This window comes from Oryzias melastigma, linkage group LG22 (assembly GCF_002922805.2).
Source record: "Oryzias melastigma strain HK-1 linkage group LG22, ASM292280v2, whole genome shotgun sequence".
Lineage (NCBI taxonomy): Eukaryota > Metazoa > Chordata > Actinopteri > Beloniformes > Adrianichthyidae > Oryzias > Oryzias melastigma.
Genome location: NC_050533.1, coordinates 8,826,422 through 8,845,544, shown reverse-complemented (window position 1 = coordinate 8,845,544; position 19,123 = coordinate 8,826,422). Strand labels below are relative to the sequence as shown.

The 19,123-nt window shown below is 38.1% G+C and overlaps 2 protein-coding genes across 5 annotated transcripts in view; both read right to left on the bottom strand.

The window, feature by feature from the left end:
* Positions 1–1,331: 1,331 nt before the first annotated feature.
* manea (mannosidase, endo-alpha) lies at positions 1,332–6,907 on the bottom strand. Of its 4 annotated transcripts, none has more exons than XM_024274714.2 (5): positions 6,723–6,907; positions 5,359–5,949; positions 4,112–4,221; positions 3,943–4,019; positions 1,332–2,784 (listed from the first exon to the last, which is right to left on the bottom strand). In XM_024274714.2, the coding sequence occupies exons 2-5, from the start codon at positions 5,867–5,869 to the stop codon at positions 2,151–2,153; spliced, it is 1,332 nt and encodes a 443-aa protein (XP_024130482.1). In that variant the 5' UTR covers positions 5,870–5,949; positions 6,723–6,907; the 3' UTR covers positions 1,332–2,150. The 4 variants fall into 4 exon arrangements, with proteins under 4 accessions (XP_024130482.1, XP_024130473.1, XP_024130499.1 ...); XM_024274705.2 differs by having other exon boundaries at positions 6,650–6,906; XM_024274731.2 differs by lacking the exon at positions 6,723–6,907 and adding an exon at positions 6,525–6,633.
* Positions 6,908–7,356: 449 nt separating this feature from the next.
* The window catches only part of ppp1cb (protein phosphatase 1, catalytic subunit, beta isozyme), a 12,800-nt gene continuing 1,033 nt past the window's right edge, over positions 7,357–19,123 (bottom strand). Inside the window, exons 2-8 of the mRNA XM_024274004.2 lie at positions 16,311–16,442; positions 10,851–11,081; positions 10,654–10,758; positions 10,510–10,581; positions 10,173–10,324; positions 8,978–9,112; positions 7,357–8,901 (exon numbers count right to left, since the gene is read on the bottom strand). Of these exons, the coding sequence (XP_024129772.1) occupies positions 8,797–8,901; positions 8,978–9,112; positions 10,173–10,324; positions 10,510–10,581; positions 10,654–10,758; positions 10,851–11,081; positions 16,311–16,442 (932 nt within the window). The 3' untranslated portion in view covers positions 7,357–8,796. The remainder of the gene's footprint in view (positions 8,902–8,977; positions 9,113–10,172; positions 10,325–10,509; positions 10,582–10,653; positions 10,759–10,850; positions 11,082–16,310; positions 16,443–19,123) is intronic.

The window sequence follows — 19,123 nt, the reverse complement described above, 5'->3', positions numbered from 1 at the left end:
TTTGTGGTGACACCATCAACCTAACAGCTGCTACTCTGCAATAAACAGCCATAATGAACCTCTAACAAATGTAATTAAACCTTCAACAAGCTCATACATTCATAATCATCCACAATATTAGAGTGATTTCTCATTAAGCCATTTAAACATACTAAGAATCTAAAAAAATGTCAATTTATTCACATTTTTTTAATCAAATAAGAGCAATGTTTGCAGAAATGATAAGATTCACATATTTTAAAGGGATAAAATGCAAAACATTTCAAGGAAAACAGTAAAATCATTCATATCTGATTGCAAACGTCACGCAAAAGGTCAAAAATGTGACACTAAAATCTGCTTCTCTCTTTGCACATCAATATGAAGCCCCCTGTCGTCACAGAAAAGCTGCAATCACTGGATGAAAACAAGCAAGAATGGAAAATAATTAGAGGCTCTTTTTTTTTTTTTTTTGCTCTGGCAGGAAACAGAAGTCTATTTTTTTCCAAGTGCCTCTTATTGTGGATCTTGAAACAGACACAGTACTGTCTTGCAGTGAAGCCTCTTTCAGCTAAAATGTAGTCTGATCATTTCCTTTCAATTCCAGAGCTGTTTTCATGCAGCTGGGAGTGAAATCCAACTAATTGTGACTCAGAAAGACCTTTATTCTCTGCATCTGACTGCATCTGTTACAAGATCCAGACTCTTGAAATCAACTTTTATTTACTCCAACTTAGTGCTGCAACAGTTTCAATAGTCAACTAATCACCTATTATGTTTTACGATCAGTCGACTAATCGGGTCGTGCAAAAACTGGATGTGAAGCACACATCTTAACCATCATTAGCTTTAAACTAACTAAAAATTAGATATATAGCATTATCTATGATAATGCTAGTGTGAATGCTGTAAGCTGAATTTGGTCGCTGAAGATGCTAGTGCTGATAGCTTAAGATGCTTTTATTGATAGCTGAAATCGCTGAAGCTGATAGCCAGCTAAAATATTAAATAAGTCAGCTACAAAATAAAAAAAAGCCCAAGTTGGCCAAAACAGCTAGCGTGAGGCTTTAGCTAAACTCAAAAATAGCCGAAAAACTGAAAAAATCCTTAATTAGCCTAGCATAATGTCATAACGTTCAACTTTATTCCACTTCGACTCCATATAATATAAAGTATGACTGATCGACTATTAAATTAGTTGACTATTTTACTCGATTAGTCATTAGTCGACTAATCGTGACTTTTGGTTTAAATATTTACTTTTTTAGTCTTTTAGAATCTCTTAAAGTTGTTATAGTTTATGAACTGTGCACTCTGGTTAAAAAAAAAAAAAAAAAAATGACAAAACACAATTTTAACGTTTGGAGCAGCTGGTTTATTTATTATTGTTCTTCTTCCATCACATAAGCACTTTCAGGTCCTTCATCATATGTGGTCGTTTCCAGAATACATTCTCTGCAATCTCCTGCAGGCATCAACCTTCCATTAGTGAACAGGATTGGCGGTTGGACCACTTTTTTTTAAAGCTCTTTAAATTAGATGAATAATGAATAGATGAATAATTAAATAATATTTTTGATGCTGCTGAGCTCATCTTCCTCTTCAGTTTTCTTCCATGTCTTTCAGGGACAACATGAAAATATTCCTTCAAATTATATGAAATAGTGAATCCTTTTTCATAAAGCTGCTTAACCCTTTAACACTTGAGGCGTCGTCGGTGACGTTTAAACACAGTTTTTTGTAAACATACTGTAACTTTCAATCGTTAGCACGACCAATGTGTTAACAATAAAAAAAATGGCTGTTTTGCACAAATGTGTCAGAAAACTGTTGCTCCAATATTTAATCAAGGAGTGTAACCAGATGTTCGTGCACACTCTCCGTGACATACAAACTGCAGCTACTGATAGGAAGACGAACGTTTGTGCCCAAAACACCATTTAAAAAAAAAAAGAAAATCCTAACTAGAAGTGACATGCTCTTCTGTTCCCAGACATTCTGCAGATGTTTTATCTTCTCTTCATGTCCACAGATCTGCATCGGCACAAAGATTACTGCATATTTTTGCCACAGAAAACATGCCAGTGATGTGGAAAAGATTACATTTGGTGAGATATGTAAACAAGAATGTGAATTCAACCAAGTGCAGAAACAAAAAAAACCCCACAACCTCACTCCTGCCATTTTCTGCGCTCCCCACCAAATATTGCCGCCCACTTTCTGGTTATCTCCAGGTAGATTGTTGGTCTGTTGGGCAAATAGTCCAGATACACCACTTGGCCCTTTTTCGGAATTGCCGTTTCGATCTGCGTCCCCTCGTGCCATTCGTTGAAGGACGTTATGGAGATGAAATCGGGCTTGGCTTCCAAGGCGGCGCTCAGCGAGGTCTCGTAGTATTTGCCGTTAATGCGGTTTCGAGTGTTCTGGAAGTTCCAGGGTCGAATGCTGGTGTCGATGTAGCCCGGACCCACGCTCGGAATGAAAATCAGGTTGTTGTCTTCGCAGAAAGACTTGATGGAGGCCCAGTTGCGCTGGGTGGAGCCGTAGGAAAAACCATTGGTGGCAAAGTAGGTGTAGAGGCCGTCGAAGCCGGCGGTGAGGATGTCCCGCTTGTGCTTCTCCTCCACGAGGAGGGCTATGAAGATGGCGTCGTACGGGGTGTCTCTGATGCTGCCGCTCTCGGTGTGTTTCAGGAGTTTGGCCCACTGCTCAGAGTTCATCAGGTACGAGTCGTACACATAAAAAAGCGGAAGAAGTTTCCCGTTGTTTGTCTGGTACTTGAAAAACGCCGGATGTTCTCCGTACCTGAGGAGAAGAGATTGAAGATGGTGGTAAAATCCAAAAGCATGTGCAGGTAATAAGGCAGCAAAGCTTACTTGTCAATAGGGCTGACACGATTAGTCGAATAATTGAGGACTAATCGACTATTAAAGTAGTCGACAACTAATTTAATAGTTGATTACTCGTTACTTTATATAATATGGAGTTGGAGTGTGATCAAGTTGAAAATTATAATGGCATTATGCTAGCTTTTTGGACTATTTTGGCATTTATTAAGGTTTTTAGGCTATTTTGGGGTTTAGCTAAATGCTAGCTGTTTCGGCTAATTTAGGATTCTTTTTTCATTTTTTTTAGGCTAATTTGGAGTATAGCAAATATTTCAGCTGTATGCTAGCTATTTTGGCAAATTTAAGCTTTTTTTATTTTTAGGTTATTTTGGAGTTTAGCTAATATTTAAGGTACATGCTAGCTGTTTTGGCTAATTTTGGATTTTTTTTTTTCATTTTTTTAGGCTAATTTGGAGTATAGCAAATATTTCAGCTGTATGCTAGCTATTTTGGCAAATTTAAGCTTTTTTTGTTTTTAGGTTATTTTGGAGTTTAGCTAATATTTCCGGTACATGCTAGCTGTTTTGGCTAATTTTGGATTTTTTTTAGGCTAATTTGGAGTATAGCCAATATTTCAGCTGTATGCTAGCTATTTTGGCAAATTTAAGCTTTTTTTTGTTTTTAGGTTATTTTGGAGTTTAGCTAATATTTCAGGTACATGCTAGCTATTTTGGCTAATTTGGACTTTTTTTGTTTTTAAGGCTATTTTGGAGTTTAGCTAATATTTCAGGTACATGCTAGCTGTTTTGGCTAATTTGGGCTTTTTTTGTTTTTTAGGCTATTTTGGCATTTAACTAATATTTTAGGTGGCTATCAGCTTCAGCATTTTCAGCTAGTAGCTTCAGGGATTTAAGCTATCAATTTCAGTGTTTTTAGCTATCAATTTCAGCATCTTCAGCGACCAAATTCAGCTTACAGCATTCAGACTAGCATTATCACAGGTAATGCTATATATCTAGTTTTTAGTTAGTCTAAAGTTAATGATGGTTAAGATGTGTGTTTTACATCCACATTAAGCTAGTAAAATAATCTGTGTTTAGTCGACTATTTAAATAATGTTTTGTGGCAGTCTTACTTGTCAATGATGTATTTGACGTTTGTGTACATGTTGACCTCGTCTCTCCCTTTGTACGGCTCTATGTGAAAAGCGACCTGCAAAGAACAAACAAAACGGGCTTTCTTCACCTTCTTTCTCATTACAAACAGAAACTTCCAGGAAACCTGCTGCTGTTCCTCAAACACACCTTAATGTGATATTTATGAGCCACCTCCAACAACAATGGCACGATGTCATCCAACGGCTCCCCATTGTCATCCTTTGAGTCAGGAGGATACCAGGAAACAGCAATGACACCTAAAAATAAACAACACTGGTGACAATACAAACAATACAAGACCCAAAAAAAACAAATTCCAAGAAAAACAACATTCAGGTTTTGGTGTTCACTATTTGTTCCATTTAAGAAGCTAAAATATCCCAACATCAATATTAAAACATAAGTATGTCAGTAATTTAATTTGTCAACATATGACAAAGGAGACAAAAATGTATATATATATTTTTTTAATGAGTATTTATCAGGAATGGCCGTGCCTGGAGTGAGACGAGCAGGATGAATGTGGAGAATGTCACCCGAGGCGTGGGCGCAGAACAACCTTCTGACCTCGCTTTCTTTGAAACCTCAGAGCTTTTCAGTTCAGATAAAACATCTTTAGCTCTTGCTGGAAGTCTTAGATCACAGTAAAGCGACACTTTCAGACAACTCACAGCATGTAACAAACGACTCATCTTACATTCACACATGACCAGTACAGACAGGAGCTCAACATCATCGACTGGCCAAAGGGGAAAAGCATTAAGTAGCAAAAACAGTTTGCAGCTTTAATAGTAAAATCAGCAATCATAATTCTGAATGCCAGTTTCTCACAGTGCAGCTGCCACAGAGAGTCACATGACTCTCATTGGACGCTCAGCAGCTCGCCAAGTCTTCATTTGTGGCTCATTTGACAGCAAATACTCATTATTTAAAAAAATATTCAAACAGCAAAGCTGTCCATATGCAAATGTCTGTCAGCTTCAAACACAGAATTGCACTGTACTAAGTGTCTCTTTTAATAACCATCTCGTATTTTCTAAAATTACATTTAATGTTTTTTTTTTAATTTTCTTTAGTTTTGATGGATTTTTCTCATTTTTACATTTTTTTTAAATTTTATTATAAAACCTTTTTTGCAGCAGAGTCTGGCAGTTGCTGCATCACGAACTGCATGTTTTTATCTGCTCCTGATCAAAAACAATTTGAATAAAATACCCAGAAACACAGTTTAATCTTAAACTACAGTAGATTTGTACTCCATGATGAGAAAAATGCAAAAAGAAAATGTTAAAAACACAATTTTCATTGGAGTGGGTCTTTAAAAAAGCGTTTGAAATGTAATAATTTATTTGATTCATTACTTGTGCTCACATTTAAATGAACTCCAGACTTACCAATAGCTGCTGTGCGCAGCTGCTGCATATGAGCTTGTAAAATAGAGGGGTCCTTGGAACTGTAAGCCCCTAAAGATGGGTAAAAATTGGAGCCTATGTCATCAGGTGGGATGTGCCTTCCTTGTGGGTATCCTTGAGCCACTTTAGAGTCCCAGTGCGGCAGCTGCAGATGGTCCCAGTGGACGTACTTCCCGTCAAACTTCGGATTTCCGAACCATATATAGTAGAACGCATGGAAATAGTAATTTGGAGGAGGGAACTTTCTAAGAATGCCTTCTAGTTCCGTGTCCTTTTCTACCTGAGCCGAGCGAATCATTTTAGTGTTGTCCGGTTTATTGTTTTTGTCTCCTTCCATCTGCAGATCACTCCTTCTCTCAGGAAACAGCTCAATGCCTCCTGAGTCGCTGAAAGGAGAGTCCTCAGGTGTGAGCGTCTTTAGGATCAATATGACGAGTAGCAGCAGCACTAAGGCGATCAACGTGATGAAAGATTTGTGCCTTAACCTTGCCATTCTTCACTCACTGGCTGAGATTCTCCATAGTTCATTGTTGGAAGAGCAGTTAGAGACGTTGCACACTATGACATTCAAGGCTAAAGGAAACAAAGAATATAAATGTTATCCAAAAATAAAAAATACATTTGAAACAGTATTGTAGCTGCTTTTTAATGCTATAATTAACTTTTTCTCTAATTTCTTAGAGCACAATCTTTGCTAAAAGCTAAAAACAAAAATGTAAACACAAAAGGATTTTTAATATAAAGTTTTTTTTTTGTTCCTTCGATTCTGATTTTACAACATTAAAATATTTACTAAACATTTTTTTAAGCAAAAATGTCCTTGAATTGGGAACAAAGACCAGAAAACAATTAATTCAATAGTTTTCAGCTGTACCACCAACATCAAAAGTCATTGTAACTTTTTAGGATAAAAACCTTGTATTAAGTTAATATTTAAAAGCAATATTCTAAATTTAAGTTTAAAATAAAATAACTTCATGCAACATATTCTAATATCAGCTAACTGTGTTTTATCAATTTACTTGTATATTTTAAAAAGAGGTCGAGTATAATAGTGTGCTAGCTAAAAAGGAAACTACAGTTAACAGGATGCCCTTTGAAACACACCATGACATCACGTTAGCTTGATGTTCCAGCTCTACCTCTACCTGCAGTGAACTTCAGACTTGTCAACAGCAGTCAATTCTGACAGGGCTGACATTTCTCTTTATCCACATATACTCGAACATTTAGGTCGACTATACATTAGTATGACTTGAAAAGTTAAACACACCCAATTTAAAGCTTCAGAGGACTCTTCGTAAATTAATGTAGCTTCATGTGATGTAGCGGACGACAAAAACAACCTGCACTTCTGGTTTGGGAGACGAGCTAGGGAATATCGCAGATCTATAAACACTCTGGAAGGACAAATCCCGGCTCATACGTCCCATCCATTCACTATAGGACTCTGCTATCACACACAACGTCCTCTCCAATGACAAACCGCTGCAGTGCCGCTTTATCTGAATCGGAAAGATCAGCGTCGCCCCCTAGCGTTTGGAGGGTGCATTACATGTGGAAATAATGGTAATTATTAACGTACTCTGATCAACTTAATCAAGAAATGCTAGAATTATAAATGATCTGACTTAGGTTTAATAAAACACCTTTGCAACGCTTAAAAACTGTAAATTTGAGGGATTTATCCAAGTTTAATAAGTAAAAAAAAATTATAATTTATATTTTGTTTAAAAAGTAACCATTAAAATAAACAGTCAGACATTTGCAAGCCAGAATATTGCATTTGCTAAATTTAATATAGGAAAATAATGGTAAAACAAATTTAGCAAATGCTACTTTACATAAAATCAGGGGAATTAATATTCTGGCTTTCAAGAAACCCTCAAACCTGATTTCCACTTATGAATAAAAAATACAATTGATTTGATCCACTGCGTTTTAAAAGCTAGTAAATGTGAAAATTAATCCACACCACAGTTTGATTCCATCCATTTTATTGAATGTATAGACTTTAAAACAAACTTGTATAAATTGCAAAACGGCTTTTGGTAACACTTTTGTTTTCTTACCATCAAAGAAATAAATTAAGAAAAACTGAAGATAAACAATATGAATGGAGAACATAAAAATACAACTAAAGCAAAAAATAAAAAGAGGCAACTTTAGTTTTGAATCCATTACATTTCAACTCATGTGTAGAAGAAGCTGAAACACAAACCAGAGTCAGAGCTGGTGTGTGTGGAACTGTTACTTCATAACAGTAAATTACACATTTAATACTGGCAATGTCGTGACCTGTCTGGAAATATACAACATGGGATGCACGTGAGCCTGCGCTGTAGTGACGTATTTGTACACCAGGTGGCATTACAATCACAAAGCAATGCTGAAAGTGCCACAGACTTCCACCCACTCCCACATCAGCCACTCTTCACACCCTGCACCACCACAGATTGGACTATAAGAGCAGAAAGCTGTCTTTTTACCATAACACTCCCAAAAGCAAACTTTGACTATTCATTTCTTAATATTCAAATTCCTGAAATGTGTATTACTCAAATTAAAGAGAAACTCATTTAGTCACCACAGAACAAGAGGATTATTTGGCTGTGAAGGATAAATTCTCTCGATTAGAAAGTTTATTAAACAGATCTGGTAAAAGGTTAATACCAGCTTTGTCTGCGCAGCAGCCTGTTTCTTTTTGTGTGTGTGGGAGTCGAGGCACCAGGAGGGATAGCAGAGAGGAATCGATGCCGTGTCCGGCCGTTTTGTGCCCACGACCAGCACCGTCTCCAGATTTTTACCAAGCCTACCTTTTACATTCTTCGCAAATAATCACAAGGTCCATTTCATCAGTTTTTTAAATATATATATCTTTAACTATTCTATCCCATGCTCATTGAATACAAGATATTAAAAGTGAATAATAGAAAGGCCGTTACTGTCTGGTATTTAGAGCTACACTGATACTATGGTCCTTTTATTTGGTCTTTTTTATGACAGGTCAAGGCAGAACTGAATTTCATCTTCATTTGATTTCTGTGACAAACGGAGAAGGATTTCCTGGAAGGCATTTCCTGACACAACACAGAACCTCAGAAACTCTCAAACAGTATTAGAAGTAAAACCACCCAGAAGATTATTCATTAATAATATCAAAAATTCCAACAAACAAGCAAAAAGAAAGAAAAAAGAAAAAAAAAAAAGAAAGATTGGTCACAGCAAATTTATGTACACGTACACATTAAGAAAAAAGCTGTCAGTGGAGTTGAACAGGGTGAGTGGGGCAGCACGAGAAAGATTTGGGAAATAAGATAAGCCCCATATCTTCACTCTACAGCGGGTGTTTACAGGGTTTGCCACTTGAGGCAGACCGGGGGGTAGAGGAGATGACGGGGGAGGGACACCGCTGAGCGTTCACCTCTTCTTTGGGGCTTGGGCGGTGCGGGGCGGGGTGACCGGCCGACCAGAGTTTACTCCGCCGTACTGGTACTTGGCCTTCTTCTCCGACGGCTTCAAGATCTTGAAAGAACAAGGAGACAAACAAGTGAGGGACTGCAGTGCAGAGCTCCCGCCTACCAGTGCTTTTCAACAGTACCTGGAAGGAGCACATGAGGGATTCGTCTACGCTCATCATGCCGCCCGCATTGTCAAACTCCCCGCAGTAGTTTGGAGCAGAGAAGAGTGTAACCAGTTGGCGTTTGGCGAAGAACTCGTATCCGTCCTCCACAACCTGTTGGGAAACACGAGACCCGGCTTTCAAACCTACAGCTATCGATTCCTGAGGAGATCTTCAGCTACTTGAAGAAACTGGTTCTGTTACAAGATCAGAACAGAACCGCCTACATCTGGATCAATGACGGGCCCAACACAAAGATCATACGTTTGTGGCCAATTTGAACTCCCACTCGCATCATTTTTTAATTACAATTAAACCGTTTTTAGCCAAAATCCACAACAGATTATGGCTACCAAAAAAAAAGTTATGATTAAAGTCGCAAATTTGAGAGTTAATTTTCTTAAATTTATGACTTTAGGGTCGCCAATAAATAAAAAAATGTTATATTACATGAGAAAAGTTTTACATTTTTGAGCTTATTCAAGATAGGTGATAGATTGATAATAGTTTATTGATCCTTACGGAAATTCTGTGGCTGTCCTTGCATCAAACATAGTTAGCATAAAAAGTTAATATTTTTGTAAATTTGCGACTTTAGGGCCACCTAAAAAAAAGTAATATTACATGATTTAAATAGTAAATTTATTCGTTTATTTTTGAAAAATGTGTGACTTTAGGGTCACAAAAAAAGTTAAAAGACACAATCAAAGTCGTAAATGTATTTGTTTAGTTAGGTAAATTTACAACTTTGGGGCCACCACAAAAAAAAGTAATATCAGCGAAATTCCTGCACTTTTAATAATTTCATCTTTCAAGACAGACAAGTTCTCCTCTAAGTCCGTGTGACGTTTCTGCCTAAAGAGGCCCAGTTTCTGGAATATTCTTTTCAATGTTCTTATGTTGATGATAATTTGGTTTCGAGTCGCCAAAAGGTTCATACGGTAATTTTTGTTTTTGAAACAAAATCTGGAAATAAAGCTTCACAAAATGCCGTATGTCTTTCATTTTGTAACATAGCTTGAATAAAGATAATTTTGGTGTCTGTCTTGTAAATGTAAGACTTTTTTTCTCAAGTTCTGTTCAGGTGGTCATGGAAAGAGAATCAGGAAATAAATAAATCTTTATTAAGTTCTTCAACCACAAAGATAATTTAGAGTCTTCTCCTCTCACTCACCTGGTGTGCTCTGCAGATGAGGTCCAGGTCATGGCGGTTTAGGAACTTGCTGACCACATCTGCCCCAAAGGTGAAGGACACCCCGCGGTCATTCTCTCCCCAGCCTTGCACATCCTTATCTGGATCTGACCATAACAAGTCACACAGCAGGCCTGATGGAAACACAGTGGAGAACAAGTTAATTAAAAAGCTACAGCATCAGATAGGTGATGCAGTAATTCCTCATGAGTGGGTTATTTTTAAAAACATAAAATCCTGGGATAGATCCAGGGGAAATGGATTTGTTCTGGATTAGGAACAAGCATGTCATCCAAGCACGTGCAGAGTCCAGCGGTACCTGTGTCAGGCACATCTGTGGGCCTCATGATCCTGCGGATTTGCTCCATCGACTGTAAATCGGGTGAAAGCCCTGAAACAACACAGATTATGTCTGACAGCTGAAACGGAAACGCAGATTTAAACGTCAGCTTCAGCTCCTCACCTCCGTGGCAGCAGAAGATCTTCTCATCGATGATAGCAGCGATGGGGAGGCAGTTAAAGCAGTCAGTGAAGGTCTTCCACAGTTTGATGTTGAACCTGCGCTTGCCTGGAAATCCACAAACACTTTGTTTCAGTCTCAGACAGACACTCGGGAACTGTTTGGTCTGATTCATGAAGCCCGAGTTCATTTCTACTCACACTCGTCATAAAAGCCATAAATACGGTTGATGGAAGCACACTCGTGGTTGCCCCTAAGCAGGAAGAAGTTCTCTGGGTATTTGATTTTGTAGGCCAGCAGAAGGCAGATGGTTTCCAGGGACTGCTTCCCTCTATCCACGTAGTCACCCAGGAAAAGATAGTTTGCCTCTGGTGGGAAGCCGCCGTACTCGAACAGCCTCAGCAGGTCTGTGTACTGCCCATGAATATCACCTGAAGAGGACAGACAGACACAATCCATGAGTTCAATCACAAGAATTTGTGTTTAAAGATTGACTCGGTTCATCTTTTGATCTACAGGGGGGAGAAAATATTTAGTCAGCCACCAATTAGGTAAGTTCTCCCACTTTAAAAGATGAGAGAGGCCTGTAAATTTCATCATAGGTATACCTCAACAATGAGAGACAAAATGAAAAAAAAAAACACATCCAGAAAATCACTGTCAAATTTTTAAAGAATTGATTTCCTAAATATTGTGAAAATAAGTATTTGGTCAATAAAAAAGGCAATCTCAATACTTTGTTTTATACTCTTTGTTGGCAATGACAGCAGCCAAATGTTTTCTGTAAGTCTTCATAAGGTTTTCACAAACTGTTGCTGGTATTTTGGCCCATTCCTCCATGCGGATCTCCTCTAGAGCAGTGATGTTTTGTAACACAGACTTTTAACTCCCTAGAGAGATTTTCTTTCTGGAGGCCAGAGATTCGACAACTCCAGGACCTTGAAATGCCTTTTATGAATCCCCAGCAGTGTGTTTGGGATCGTTTTCATGCTGAAAGATCCAGCCACGTTTCATCTTCAATGCTGATGGAAGGTTTTCACTCAAAATCTGATGATACATGGGAGAAGGGGTTAACATGTTCTTGGAGTATTTTTCTGATGATGGAGGACATGTATAAAGAAAAATAAGTTAAAAAAATGACTTTTTGAGTATCTCTTTATTCAAATTGTTGTGTACGTCTTTGTTTTTATCATCTGAGCGAACATCTGGCTTGAAACTGGATAGCTCCAAGATTGCTCACCATTTTGTTGCCTTGCTAATGTTAAATTGGGGGTGTGAGAGCCTGTAAGCTAGCAGGAGAGCGTGTAAACAAATGGGTGACAGGAAATAGCGAGAGGGTTACTCTGCACACAACTCTGAGATGAACTTTGCAGAAACCGTCCGATAAACGACAATTTTTATTTTGGCTAAAAGCAGTATCTGGGAACGCTTTTACAATAGATCAAAAGATGATCAGAGTGGGTGTTTAATGGAAACACTGCTCCAGTCTGATGATGTGTACAGAAAGATCATAAAAAAACATCCCAACCATCATTAATGGACAAGCAGACAGGTGACCACATCCAAGTAAATAAAAGCAGCAGACGTATCATTTTGTGTCGTTGAGCAGAGGAAACGCGCACAAATGGAATCCCTGCACACATCATCCGCTCTGCAGCAGCATGACGAGACTGAACTAAATGCCCATAATCCAGGTTAATAACAAAGATAAAGCACACACACCATGTAATCCACTCACACACAAACCCAGCCAAACCTACGTGAACAGCTCCCTCAGGATTTGGGGTCGGCCTCGTCTATCTTTGACATCAGTCAGGGACTGTGGAGCTGCAGTAGCTCCCACCAGCAGCACAGCGGAGACCCATCGCCGCTTCCTTTTATATCCACTTGCACCACTTTAAGAGTTGCTCTAATTTGGGATAAGTGCTGCAGCCACAGATGACGGGAACGGGACAGTAATGACCGGCTTTATCCTGACCAAAAAGTATAAGCGCCGTGCTATTTTAAAGGCTAAACGGGAGCACAAGATGGCATGAAAGATAAGTTACTCTGAAGAAATGAGCCTTAAGCCAAGCAGCTTCAGAAATATGTCAAGAAACTGATTTGTATCATTATTTGTCTATTTAAAGCTTGAGATCAGCGTTCTGTGCAGCAAAATCCTCAAGCAGCAGCACAGATTTATTTTGGTGAGCGTAGCTAAAGTCTGTTTTACTGTGCAAACATTTTTCAAACCCGAAACTTGTCCAGCTTTAAGAGGGGTCAAACCAGGGGAGCCTTTGAAGGATTTTCAAATTGACCATTTGAAATGCATTTCAGTTTTTAGAAATTCTCAGTGTCTTTTTTTTTCTTCTCGTTTCCAAATAAGAGGCATCATTTTGGTGCAGAAACATGATTTATTCTAAAACAGTTCAGTTTTGTTTCCCCAAAAGAAAGGCAGAAACAAAAGTATGAGAACAAACAAACAGTGCCATTTATGCTACAAACGCATGGGTCAAATATTAACTCCAAGGTTTCTTTCTGGAGTCCACATTAATGCAACAAACAAATTTAAATTATTTGAATATCAAGCAAGAAACTTAAAAAAATGACTTCCCACTGACCCAGCTATAAAAGATGACCTTGAAACCTTTTTAGTGATTTGCCATTAACCTTGGTGAACAAAGTCTCAAATGTGTGCACAATTATACTTCACAGCTGTTTTACCATTAATCTTTTTAACTAGTTTATTGATTAGAGGTTGCTCATAAAGTCCGAAAAACAGTCATTAAAAAAGAATAAAGCCTACCTTTGGACACAGTAGAATTAAATCTGGATCAGTCAGTGGGGGCGACGGGTGACCTTATAGTAGGAATTATGACTTTACAAAAATTCTTCCAAACATTGTGTTTTTAAATTGTAGAATATTACACAAGTGGAGACCAAAGAAGCATGTCACTGTACAGACAAAATCACATTAATTACATCCATGTAAATCGTTAAAAACATTAGGTGATTATCGGCTGCAGTACACCTGAGGTATTTAGGTTAACACGTGAGAGTGTTCGCTCCAAACTGAACCCATGTGGAGTCGGTAAATAATTGAAGGCGTCCACCGCTTGGGCTTTAAATTTAGAGCTCAGAAAGCCTGGCTTCAGCGGGGTAAAGGCACCTGATCAGACGGGTCAGAAGTTCAGCAACAAAAGGAGGCCGGGGGCAATTATTTTCTCACAGAGTCAAATAACGGCATCTCACAGGGTGGTGAGGTGTGTGTTTGTGCCTCAAGCACTTGTGCCACACAGTCAATAGACTTTGCAGCCCAACAGTCAATAGCACAGCAAACAAAATATCAATTACACCTTTAAAGCCAAACAGTGGAGTTTATTGTGGGAACTATGAAAAAGGTATTGATGTCAAATGCAGTTCACAAAATCTAAACTTTTATTTACTTTCGTTAGACTGACTTTTATTTGACCATAAGACTAAAAAGCAGCATAAACGTCAGGAATACAAATGACTCTTTGACCTGTGCTGTAAATTACACCAAAAGTGGAGGAATCAGGTGAATCTGTGTGTGGCGAGTAAACTGAAATGTATGAACAACAACAAGCATGTACCTCAAAGATGTGTTCATGAAACTTATTCTCCTCATAAAGTCCCTTGCAGGTGAAAAGTGGGCAAACTTGTTTGGGGCAAGTAAGTACCCACAGGAAATATCAAAGTTGTGGACCACTTATTTTCCAATGGGAAAGCTGCAAGCGACAGGTGGTAACAAACACTTACCCAGCACGTAAGGGTAGGGGTAGGTTAGGGTGAATTCGGTTAGACGCTAGCATGTTGTACGACTTTTTCACTTTTTCAACCCCCCCAAACCCTGCGCACTGTTAGAGGCAGTGTGTTAGTACTGTTCAAGTGATAAGTGGCCTGACTGTTGTGATGCATTTACATCAAACCCGATTTAAGTCAGATTTGCGTTGGGTGCCTCTTGTTAAATGTGCGTCAAATTCACTGCTCGACGCTTCTCTAAGAATGTGCTCAGAAACTTGACGCGTGTCCAAAGTTTACAGCCTCATCGCTACATGGAAGCATTGACTGTTTCTGTTTATCTCAAATACAATGTACAGAAGACACAGATAATGTTGAGAGATTTATTTATTTTAAAAAGCTCTACTGAAGCATCGGTCATCACGTCTCCTTGTTTGGGTTCATGAGATCAGAGGTTCTCCCAGTGCAGTGAGCTTCATAGACTACTGCATGATATGAATACTGGATGATTCAGAGCTACTTCAGTCTCTCTACGACTGTTTACCAGATGACTTGTCTGAGGGGGGAAAATAAAAATAAGACCTTTATATTATTATCTCGATGCGAATCAGAAAAATATCAAAGCTCAGGAGAAGAACGATCAGGTTCTCTTTCATCGAGTCTGATGCTCAAATTACACCACAACTGGACAAATCGAGTTTGATGTGAACGCAGCTTTAAAATTAAAGAAATCAGATAATCAGAGTGTAGTTAGGGTGTAAATCTCATGGACATTTACATATTACCTGCACACCCCGTAAATGCAGCACCCCCTGTACGTCATAAGTGCGTCCAACTTACATTATCCTTACCACACCCACAACAATGGTACGCTCCTTTTTTTTGGCATCCCTCAAGGTGACAACACGGGACTCAAGGGAACTGGAGGACCTACCTGTCCTCCTCTTAGTATGTGGTTACTCTTTACTGTGACCCTCTATAGGTCGGGACAACCCAAAACCCGCAGCACCCGTACAGGTGCATGGGACTAAGGCTTAAACTGAGCATAGCTCTGTCAGTCACTGCATGAAGTGAGATAATTAAAATGACTCCAAGCACAGATGAATGATGCTGTCATGCAAAGTCAAATTTAAAGAACCACAGATTCAGGAACTCGTGCTAATTAAAACAAAGTGAGACATGCATGACTTCTTCGACAGCTTGCTCTAAATATATATATATATATATATAAACAGCAAGATTTGGTCTAAACACTATTTTTCATTATAGCATTGGCTATTAAAAAGCTGATGCTGAAGTGAGCAGAAAAAAATACAGACGGCAGCAGAAGACAGACAGTAGTTTTTAAGCTGTTGGTAGAAGGAAAACACATGTGCATGTGGTCTTCAAAGCTTGTTTTAAGGCAGAAATTCGTACATAGATGAATGCCTTCACTGCAGAGGACCACCGACATGATAAAGGACTACAGGAGAGTTTACCCCACTCAGTAAACAAGAAACTCTTGAGCTGCATCAGAGAAATGGACTGCTGCTCCAGGCTGTGCACGCCGGGCTTTATGATGACAGATTCTGCAGGAAGGGGAGAGCCACTAGTGCATCCAACCATTCAGAGCCAGAATGAGCCTTTTCTGCATGAGCTGCGCTTAAAAAGTTATTGGATATTTGTGCAAAGCCATATGGAAATACTCAGGGCATATTTAGAACTAGCATCAATTAGTGGGCCAATGACAGCTATTTTTCTGAATTATGAAGATTTCTTATGATAGTCATCTGCAAAGTTAAGCTGAGAGAAAAACTGGTCATGTACAGGATTTTGTATTTGGAAGATCCAGGCGGGGCTTCAATGCACATTTTTTAATACATAAGAGTATATCATAAGGCCTGGAAAGTCACAAAAATAAGAAGCACAAGTAAACTAACCACAAATCTTCAGGGGGGCCTCAAGCTCCAACAGAATGGGCTGGCTCAGGAAGATCTCCCTGGATTTGATGCAGAGACCTCGAACCTCTGCTTCGGTCATCTGGACAATCTTCCCTGGACGGCATCCTCGCACTAGAGAAAAGAAATGCCAATAATAGTCAATCAAAAAACAACACAAGAATCCCCATCAGCACATGGCACGCGACTAACAACTTTACACAGCTGTGTAAAAGAACCACAGGACTCCCTTTAAGCTGATGAAGCCTGGAAGTAATGATTCATAAGCTTCATAACTGCTAAGTCTTGGTCAAACATTCACTCACTGCTGACACTATAAGAGCAGCTTACATCTTCAGCAGTAGAGCGCTACATAAGCTGTGCGGTTGCAATGTTAGCTTAAGTCAACTTCTTGGCATTCTGCCGCAGCTCGGACTTATAAAATGATGAAAAGAAAAGTGAGACTTGCAAATTCTGTCAAAAGTCAGGGGTTGAAGGCAACAACAGGACAAGTTTGGATTATAAACTGCATGCCTGGATGACAGAAGGCATTTATTTATCATTTATAGTAGTTCAAACTGGCATTTAAGCCTATTTTTTTTCTTTAAGAAAAACAATTAAAAAAGGAGGTCAGTGGGTTAAATTTACAATTTAGTTTATTGTATTACATAAAGAAACTATACATTTAAAATAATAAAAGAAATAAGAAAACAGTGCATATTTTATATAACACAAAGCACTTTATTTTTACATTCCTTACAGCAGGACGCCTACTGCTCAGTCTAAAAAGGGTTGGTGACCTCTGTGAAGGTAATGCATCTCAACAAGAAAAAGAAACTTTCTTTTAACTCCTTTATTATTCCTAGTTCTTAAATTTAGGGAGGACAGATTAAAAAGGATAAATTTTATATTTCCTCTAATTACACACTCAGAAGTAGAGCTGTAGTGAGTGGTCGATTATTGATGCGACAACATGAATTTAAATGGGTTCCTCGGTGTAGAGTGCTAACGTTTTCCATCTGCTGCTCACTTTGACTGCATCTCTTTCATCCCAAAATGACATGAGGTGCATGAAGCTTGAAATGACAGAAGTGGGGCTTTTAGCAGACCTCATCAGAGCAAACTGAGTGAGGGCGGCATGTTTTCACAGATGAGCCGCAACTCAGAACCATTTACTGTTTGAACTGGAAATCTGCATGTTTGCACTTTCTTAGATTACATTGTGAAGACCAAAGTTGGAAATAAAGCAATAAAATGTCTATCTTATTAATTAACTCAAAAACTTTTACTTGCTTAGAACGTCCTAGGTACTTCGCTCAAACTCGGGCAGTAAATCAATGATTTTCAGAGCTGATTTTGCACATTTCAACAAACAAACATTTACAGAAGCATTTGCCTTTATCAGAAAATATGAACCAAACAAAGTAAAAACTTGCCCTTGAACTAAACTATATCTGTTATTGCAGATACATTAAAATCAATTGAACTTCAAACCAACTGTGATACTTCTAATAGAAAAATAAAAAAAGCAATAAATCTAATTCATGTAAAATTCTAGTGTGATGCTACGACGTAAAAACAATGGATTACTGTTGGACAATTGGCACTCTAAAGCAGAATAAATCCCCAAAGTAAATAAAAATAACAGAGAAAAAATAATTATCAAAAGCAAATAAATGCGGCTGAAAACATTTTTAAGCTCAAACATTTTAAATATAATGGGCGAAGAAAAAAAAATTCCAATTTGTGTTTATAATGTACAAAAACAAAACTGAAAGAAAGTTTTATAAATAAATAATCCAAATCAATTAAACAATTAATCAAAAATTAAGACGCTGGTCATATTTAAAACAGTGTGTTTGTTGTGTTGGTGGAAGTCAATTTCAGCATTTTGCGGTTACGGAAAAAGCAGAACCAAACTAAATACATTTCCTGTCTTCACTGTCAACATAAAGCACTGAATCACTTGTTAAATTAAATTTTTGACTATGAGGAACATTTTTAATCACACAATTTCTAACAAAACAAAAATTCTTGAATCGGTAAAAAAAACAAACTTTTTTAATGGAAAGAAAACCTAATCTCATTCGTTTGGAGGACATTTTCTGTTAATAATCGTGGCATTAAAGCTTACAACACAAAATTCCCAATGTTTAAGCTATTTTTTAAAAGAAAAATGAAAAAAACATGATTAGGTCTGTCTTGTTTTTAAAATGAAAGTTGTTTATTTAATTCAACTCGTAATTTTGGTAAAGTCAAAAGAAAATGATGTGCCGCTGTTTACAATTTCTCCCCATTTATTTATGTGACACATTTGTTTTGCCTGAGCCATTTTAATCAGTTCCAGTCAATTTTGCAGACTTACAAATCCTAATAGACACATTTATTGACCTATAGTCAAAATGTTTGTGATGACAGAAAAAAAGAAACAACAAAAAGTAACACTATTAGTATTTTTTTAAAAGGGTAAAAACATTTCTTGCAGTTATTTCTTATGATATATACTTCATCCGTCAACTTCAATTTCAGCAAAAACCTAAAATGAAAAGTATTTAGCATCTTTTCCACAAAGTCATCGATGTGGGAGGAAAGTATGCCAAGGACAGCGAAATCTGCCACAGCGGTCAGGTGTGACTCACAACACTTCACAGGGGAGCAGGCGACTGTCCTTCTTATGGTTTGATGCACTTCAAATGAGCTTTTTGGACCCTTTTTATGTGCAACTTTAAAAGGTCTGTCCTTTAAAACAAGCCAAAGCAGTGTGGGATTGTGAGGGAACACAAAGCATAATAGGCACCATGTGGAACAGCCTACCT

What these genes read in the sequence shown, in the direction of transcription:
- manea (XM_024274714.2), bottom strand. Translation starts at nt 5,869, where the DNA reads ATGGCAAGGTTAAGGCACAAATCTTTCATCACGTTGATCGCCTTAGTG. An exon ending in GCTGCGCACAGCAGCTATTG is followed by an intron (nt 4,222 to 5,358) that starts GTAAGTCTGGAG and finishes GTTTATTTTTAG; the next exon opens with GTGTCATTGCTGTTTCCTGG. An exon ending in CTCATAAATATCACATTAAG is followed by an intron (nt 4,020 to 4,111) that starts GTGTGTTTGAGG and finishes TGTTCTTTGCAG; the next exon opens with GTCGCTTTTCACATAGAGCC.